Consider the following 7,824-nt stretch of genomic DNA (forward strand, 5'->3'; position numbering starts at 1 on the left):
TATATGTTTATTAAACGACACCGTTGTTAATCAGTTTTCGCTCTCCTGCGCCTGACTTCTCTGCCGCCAGTATGCACCTCATTACAGGACTAAACACTAAGTTGAGATCTGTGTGTATAACCCAGAATGTTAAAGAAATATTTCATTGTTAGCATGATTCAATGTGGCGGTTGATGCTGTGGTACACTTCCACTGCATCTGGGTTGTTACTATCTTAATATCAATTCAGCATATTTTTGTTCTACAGTATGTTGATGAACTCAAAATCCAGACTGTGGTTCAACGCTCTGGAAGATATGCTCTCGGAGAAAACCTTCTCCCATGCGTAGTAGTGACGCCACCTGACGTAAGACAATGCTCACAATCTTGACTGAACATGGGGTTTGACACTGTGACAGAGATGCTCTCGCAGAAAACCTAGAATCTTCTCCCATGAGTCTTCCTGTGCGACAGCGTGAGGTTTGGTGATGCCTCCCCACAGCGCCAACACTGCAACAATTTGGAATGACTGCTTTAGATTTAAGACATTTGAGACATGGTATTCTTTTGACTGTGTAATGTAGACCTATTTGAATTTACTGGTATGTTCAAGTAACATAAAATAGCCTTACTTAACATAATAAGAACATAGAACTGTAGGTTGATGATTCCTTGACCAGTTGAATCAGGTGTGGCAAAGCACAATAACTAATTATGCACAGATTGTCTACATGAATGATCAGACTTCCGAAAGGCACCTCTCTCTCTGCTTATCGGCATCAGAAAGGATGAAACCTTGCAGTGGGGACTATACGGCATTTCAATCAGGTGACCAGCCCCAGGGTAGGACAGAGTGGTCAGCAGGTTACTGTTCCCTGCTCTCTCCATCATCTGCTTCATCTGAGGAGGAGAAAAGGATGGAGATTAGTACGAGGATAATTTCATATTTTCTCTAAAAGACTTCTCAACTCATTGTTCTTTTGTATTTAAACAGCATTTATGATGCATACAGTAACTCACATCATCAGCTGATTCGACAGTGGCGTTATTCTGATCATCTTGTCCAACAACCAGCAGCAGAGGACATGTTATCCTCCCCATCTGAGGACAGAATAAAACAAAATGGAGCTGAACTGAACAGATTAATAGCCATTTAGGAAAACATTGAATTTTGACAGACACAACAATACTTCTGAGCCCTCAATCTTGTGAGATACTGGAGGATCATGATAGGACTGGAGAAAGTGTGAAACTGTTCCCAGTATTGGTTGAGTTCTCCAGCGTAATCTTTTAGAGGTCCTTATCATCCTGTCCTCCTGTGTGGGATACATTTCCCTCACTACAATCATCCAAACAAGAGCAGAGGACTGAAGGGTCTTTCTGTACATAACAGATATCTTACTTCCACTTTCAGGTCTATATCTTCTGGAATAGGTAGAAAAACGTCCCTCCCGATGATGTGATTCTTCTCATATCGACAGGCCTTTTTGTACAGTCTGCAAACGCAAGGGCAAAGGTAATGCCCTTTAACCAAGTCAAACAGTACTTTTCTTCTTTAAAAAAGTTGGCTATGTAAAGAGACACACATAAATTAAAAACATTAAGTATCAACTCACTTTTCTATCCTACTATAGGCTTCTGCAATGGACTGGGTGGCTCCAATTCGGCCAGTATGGGTGCCACTGATGCACACACAACATCTTGGCTAAAAGGAGTAGACAGAGATTTAGTCATCGTAATAATAATACTACATTTTATGTGTTAATGCTACAAATGTTCCTGACAGAGAAACATATATACACAATAAAAGGACTGATAGACAACAATGCAACTTTTCTCTGATATTAATGTGGCAAGTAACTTTGTGATATTCCCAAACATACGCATACTCAATGATGGTGAGTATTTCGGGGACATTTTGGTCTAGTGCAAGCAAATATGTATATGTGTTTATTCACGAAATCAAAAAAATGACAGAGTTGCATAGGGACTTACCTTTACAGTTTTTGAGTAGGCGGTGATGGATAGAACCACTGGGACAGCAGCGGAAATGCCAAGTAGAGCAATTCTGTCAGTGGCCACTAGAGGGTGATCCTGCAGTAGTCTGAAAGCATTCTGAGATGAGATAGATGTACAATATGTATGAGAGTTGTTCTCAAAGTCCTTGGGATTCTTTCATCAGTCTTTAGCAGCACAAACTTGCTCAATCTTTCGTATGAGCAAATTCACCAATATGTCTGCATTCATCAACATTTTCTCCAGACAATATATACTGTAGATTAAGACAAGTCTCAGATAGAAATGTTGACATAAGACATGCAGAGGTAATTGTGTGTGGGGGGTATGGGTTCATATTTAACAATTATCTGATGCATGGGACTTTTATTTCCCGGTGCTACATGAGACAGCATGGTGAGACAGCATGGTGGTGAGTGTGCTGATATCCACCTTCATGGAACACTCTGACCTGATTCCAAAGGCCTTAATTAAGTACTGATTGGGTGCAGTAAGGATTCAAGCTAGCAAACAAACAACCACAGGTATTATGGTTGTTTGTTTGTGTATAAAACACACACACACACACACACACACACACACACAGACAGACAGACAGACAGACAGACAGACAGACAGACAGACAGACAGACAGACAGACAGACAGACAGACAGACAGACAGACAGACAGACAGACAGACAGACAGACAGACAGACAGACAGACAGACAGACAGACAGACAGACAGACAGACAGACAGAAATACTTTACGGCTGTGCATCAACCATGATTTCCACAAGAAAATGGTGCAGACAAACAAACCTCAAAGTAAGGGTAGCCAATGGTAGTGTTTTTCTTATGGTCTGGGAAGAGGTAGATTATCGCCATGGCAGCAAAGCCGTGGGATGCCAAGAGAGCAGCTCGATATTCCACTAGGCTGCCACCACCTCCCCACATATCTAAAACTCCAGGGAAGGGTCCGGGACCTTCAGGATGACATGACAAAAACATTATTGTTTGTTTCTACAAGAGAGCATGGTCATATTCAACATAGTTATACTCAATATAGTTATTCTGTGCTACAAAATATGAAATGTATTATCTTTCTGTCTTGTACCGGATAGCAGCTGTATGTAGCTCATAGCTGTAACATACCTAATGGCAGCTGTATGTAGCTCATAGCTGTAACATACCTGGTGGCAGCTGTATGTAGCTCATAGCTGTAACATACCTGATGGCAGCTGTATGTAGCTCATAGCTGTAACATACCTGATGGCATCTGTATGTAGCTCATAGCTGTAACATACCTGATGGCAGCTGTATGTAGCTCATAGCTGTAACATACCTGGTGGCAGCTGTATGTAGCTCATAGCTGTAACATACCTGATGGCATCTGTATGTAGCTCATAGCTGTAACATACCTGATGGCAGCTGTATGTAGCTCATAGCTGTAACATACCTGATGGCAGCTGTATGTAGCTCATAGCTGTAACATACCTGATGGCAGCTGTATGTAGCTCATAGCTGTAACATACCTGATGGCAGCTGTATGTAGCTCATAGCTGTAACATACCTGATGGCAGCTGTATGTAGCTCATAGCTGTAACATACCTGGTGGCAGGAACAGGGTCCCTGTGACCCCTCCCTCTGTGATGTTGACCCTGCGGACTCCGGGGGCCATGTACCAGCGCTCTGTGACAACACTCGCCAGGGCCACCTGCTCTCTGAAGCCCTGACTCATGTGTCCGCTGTAAACAGAGATGTGCACTACCATGGGAGTGTGGACCTTCTTCCTCCTCAACCTACGAGAGGTCAGTACGAAGTGCATTTAGTGCCAAAGGTCTGTATGCAGGCCGACATCTTTTTGTTTTATTTTTATTTTATTATTGGGGTAACAACCATTTATTTCCCAAACCCACCAATCACCTCGGCCTTGGCCTGCGTTTCAGTGTACTCTTGTGAGAGATAGTGACAGCAGTCGGATAATGGTGGGATGAACATCAAATGCTCACGGTCGCATTATGTCATGTTGCACACTCATAATCAAGAATATAATCAGGTGGATCAAAATGCTTACCTGAGTCCAGTTCTACTGCCAGGTACTGGTCTCATGCTCCACAACAGACCCATTGGCTCAACACCCTCATATGTCCCTCCTACGCTTGGATCCTTGGCAACTATAAATTACATTAAACTTGCCATTATCAATCACTCCCATTGTTCTTAGCTGGTATCTCATCAGACTACCCCTCGGGCAAGTCCTCTGACCGAGTACTCACTGTTCTACCTTCAAATAGGTATTGGGGCTGCGGGTAGCGTAGTGTTTAGAGCATTGGGGCAGGAACTGAATGGTCGCGAGATCGAATCCCCGAGCTGACAAGGTAAAAATCTGTCGCTATGCCCCTGAACAAGGCAGTTAACCCACTGTTCCTAGGCCGTCATTGTAAATAAGAATTTGTTCTTAACTGACTTGCCTAGTTAAATAAAATAAAACATTCATTACAGACACAAATACATCTCCTACAATGTTTGTTTTTCTATATTGTTGAAGTAGATGAATAAAGGAAAAATGACATTATTACAGAATGTTTCCCATTGGAATTTAGAGGTGTTTCTTTAGAAATTGGTTAAAGATGTGATGAAATAATATTCCTCACCTGTGACCCTTCCCTGAGCATCACTGACATAGTGCCCAAACGCCTCCCAGTAGTCTGTGTCTTCAGACTGATGTAAAGAATGTAGTGTGACCTCCTGTGTTGGTGGTAAGTTCCCCACAACCACATGGAACTTCTCATCAAAGAGGGCTCTCCATGGTTTTACAGTCAACACAGGAATAGAATTCATGTCACAGATTGTTGTAGTGGAAATGTCCTCTAAAACAAATGCTCTGACCCTCTCGTAATAGAAAAGAAGAGAAGTTGAGCCTGTGTTCCTCTGATGACAAATGTGCATATCCACATTGCTGAACTGGCTGTACCCTGTAACTGAAACCTTCTGCTGACACGGTTATAGCAATAGTTATATTGTAATACCTGTTACCAGTATATGAACTGTACACTGTGGGCTGTTTTGTGTCTAAAGGTCATTATAGGCTGTACCCTTTAACTGAAACCTTCTGCTTACACATGTCATGGTCATAGCTAGTGCCTCATTACAGGTCATTCACCTTATTTTTCTCTCTCTCTCTCTCTCTCTCTCTCTCTCTCTCTCTCTCTCTCTCTCTCTCTCTCTCTCTCTCTCTCTCTCTCTCTCTCTCACTCTCTGTCTCTCAGTGCATGCTGGGAGTTTTTTGGAGTTTGAGTATTTGGTGTGGAGGGCTCTGTCCTAACTAACTTTCTTGGTCTTTTCTTTCAATTTTATTTTTCTATGTTGGAGGGTTAAATGCAATATTTGTTTTAGCGGTATCCACAGATTTTTCAAAGTTAGGTTGGAAGAGGACAGTAAGTTTCCTGGGGTTTGGAAGGTGTGGTGTGCGCGATGGCTTCTCAGACTAGCGCGGAGGAGACGCTGTCGATACGGCATGGATTCAGGTGTGTTCCTGAGAATGGAGTTAAGGTGGAGGAGGTTCTGCTCAAGGTCGGTGAACAGGTAGGAGCTGAATTTATACATTCTGCTTCTAGAATGAACAAAGCTGTGGTTGTGTTCCTGAAAAGAGCACATTTGGTTGGTAGGCTAATTGCTAGCGGAATATTTGTAAGGGATGTGTTGGTGCCAGTTTCACCTCTCTCTACCCCTTCGACAAGAGTGGTTGTTGCAAATTTGCCTCCGTTTATTTTGGATGTTCAAATCAGGAAAGTGCTGAGTCGTTTTGGTAAGTTTGCTAGTGGTTTTCGTGTACTGTCGGCAGGTTTTCAGACAGATGCCGTTAAGCACGTTGTTTCGTTCCGGAGGCAAATGTTTATGTTTCTGAACAACAATGAGCAACAGCTAAATGTGCATTTTAAAGTGAGGCATGGGGAGGGGCTCTATGCAGGGTTTGCCAGCACAGATAGTCTACGGTGTTTTGAGTGTGGGGATTTGGGGCATAAGAGCTTTGCGTGCCCACATAAAGGCCATAGACAAAGTGAGGGTACAAGCGCCACTGGGGGAAATCGAGGTCAAATTGCAGGGGGTAATGAGATGCAGACAGCAGAGGCTGGGCCTAGTCATGCAAGAGATGGTGGTGTAGATGAGGCTGGGCCTAGTCAGGCTAGAGATGGTGGGGTAGCTGAGGCTGGGTCTAGTCAGGCTAGAGATGGTGGGGTAGCGGAGGCTGGGCCTAGTTATGCTATGGAGGGTGGTGTAGATGATGCTGGGTCTAGTCAGGTTATGCTAGTGGATGAGGAGAGTATAGTGGGGAAGTGTAAGAGACTAGGGGGGGAGGAGGAGGGTGTCAAGCGGAAAAGGAAAAAGGGTGTGGTCAAAGGCACCATGGAAACTTTGCCTGTTGCTGTGGGGGATGGTCAGGGTGGGAGAAGGGCAGGTGGTCAGGGTGGGAGATAGAGATGAGGAGGAAAGTGAGTCTGAGGAAGAGGATGAGGAGTTATTTTTTTCAGACTCCTCTTCAATGGGCCCGGAGCTGACAGCCAGTCAAGCAGAGGGGTCTAAGTACACGTTGAGAGAACTGACAAGGTTCCTGAATGAGACCAAGGGGAAAAAAGTTAATCTTGTGGCTTTTTTTTCTGATCCGAGAAAATGTGTAAGATCAGTACAACATGCTATGAAAAATGAGGAGCATGGTGTCCTCTCACCCAGAAACGGTTTAGGTTGAGGAAGTGGCTCACAACAGTGTGTAAAGGTTTACCTTCAGACACTGTTTAGATATATAGTTTCTTTCTGACACTGGGGCTTTTTGAGCTTTGCTATTGGTCTCTTTCTCTGCTGGCTTTTCTCCCACTTCTTATGGAGACTCTTCGGGTAGGCTGGCTCAATATAAATGGCGCCAGAGATGCGGGAAAGAGGAGTGTGTTGGGTGAATATGTGAAACAAAAAAAAGTACAGGTGTTGTTTCTGCAGGAGACACAAAGTGATGTGTTGCATGAAGTCGATTGGGGGCTCTGGTGGAAAGGGGCAAGTGTGTTGAGCCATGGGACAAATCTTAGTGCAGGGGTAGCAGTCCTTTTTGCACCGGGTCCGTCTGTAAAAGTTTGCTCCTCAAAGGTAGGCTGCTTGTTGTTAAAGCAGAAATTAACAACATGGGTTTTGTCTTTATAAATGTGTATGCGCCTAATACAGGGAGGGAAAGCGGGGTTCTATTTGGGAGTCTTAGACAGGAACTCTCACAGGTAGCGCCTGAGGAGACGCTGGGGGTCGGAGGAGACTGGAACTGTACAACGGATTTTACAAAAGACAGAAATGGCGAGGAGCCTCATTCAGTGTTAGTGGGAGTGTTAAGGGACATCATTAATCAGTTCGACCTAGTGGATGTTTGGAGATCTAAACATCCAAACACAAGACAGTATACATGGGTGAAGGTTTTTGGGGCTAGGGTGAGTGCAGCACGACTTGATCGGTTTTACATGTCTAGGAATCGGAGCAATAGGCTGTTGGGCGCTACCATTCTCCCGGTGGGGTTTTCCGATCATCATATAACCATGGCTCGGCTGTCTATTTCACCAGGATCCCGGGAGGCATCTTATTGGAAGTTAAATGTAAAGCTCTTACAAGATGCCACTTTTTGCTCAGGTTTCCAGACTATTTGGGAAGGGTGGGGGCAGCGAAGAGAGGAGTATGAGTCTCTGAGTCAATGGTGGGATGTGGGGAAAGTCCAAATTTGACTTTTCTGTTAACAGTACACAGCTCTCTCATCCTCAGAGGCTAGGAGAGTATTGGGGGAACTAGAGCGTTGTTTTAGCAAGATGGAGGTAGAGAT

The 7,824-nt window shown here is 44.1% G+C and overlaps 1 protein-coding gene across 4 annotated transcripts; it reads right to left on the reverse strand.

Annotated features, from left to right (window-relative positions):
- LOC115192740 (acyl-coenzyme A thioesterase 1) lies at positions 1-5,051 on the reverse strand. Of its 4 annotated transcripts, none has more exons than XM_029751554.1 (10): positions 4,631-5,049; positions 4,051-4,150; positions 3,585-3,721; positions 2,796-2,959; positions 1,975-2,094; positions 1,596-1,684; positions 1,382-1,475; positions 1,000-1,080; positions 738-879; positions 1-489 (listed from the first exon to the last, which is right to left on the reverse strand). In XM_029751554.1, exons 1-10 carry the CDS (start codon positions 4,923-4,925, stop codon positions 359-361), a joined length of 1,353 nt encoding a protein of 450 aa, XP_029607414.1. In that variant the 5' UTR covers positions 4,926-5,049; the 3' UTR covers positions 1-358. The 4 variants fall into 4 exon arrangements, 3 of the variants coding, with proteins under 3 accessions (XP_029607414.1, XP_029607413.1, XP_029607415.1); XM_029751553.1 differs by having other exon boundaries at positions 3,585-3,775; positions 4,631-5,047; XR_003877984.1 differs by having other exon boundaries at positions 384-489; positions 612-879; positions 3,585-3,775; positions 4,631-5,048.
- Between the last annotated feature and the right edge of the window lie 2,773 nt (positions 5,052-7,824).

Source organism: Salmo trutta, chromosome 4, assembly GCF_901001165.1.
Source record: "Salmo trutta chromosome 4, fSalTru1.1, whole genome shotgun sequence".
Lineage (NCBI taxonomy): Eukaryota > Metazoa > Chordata > Actinopteri > Salmoniformes > Salmonidae > Salmo > Salmo trutta.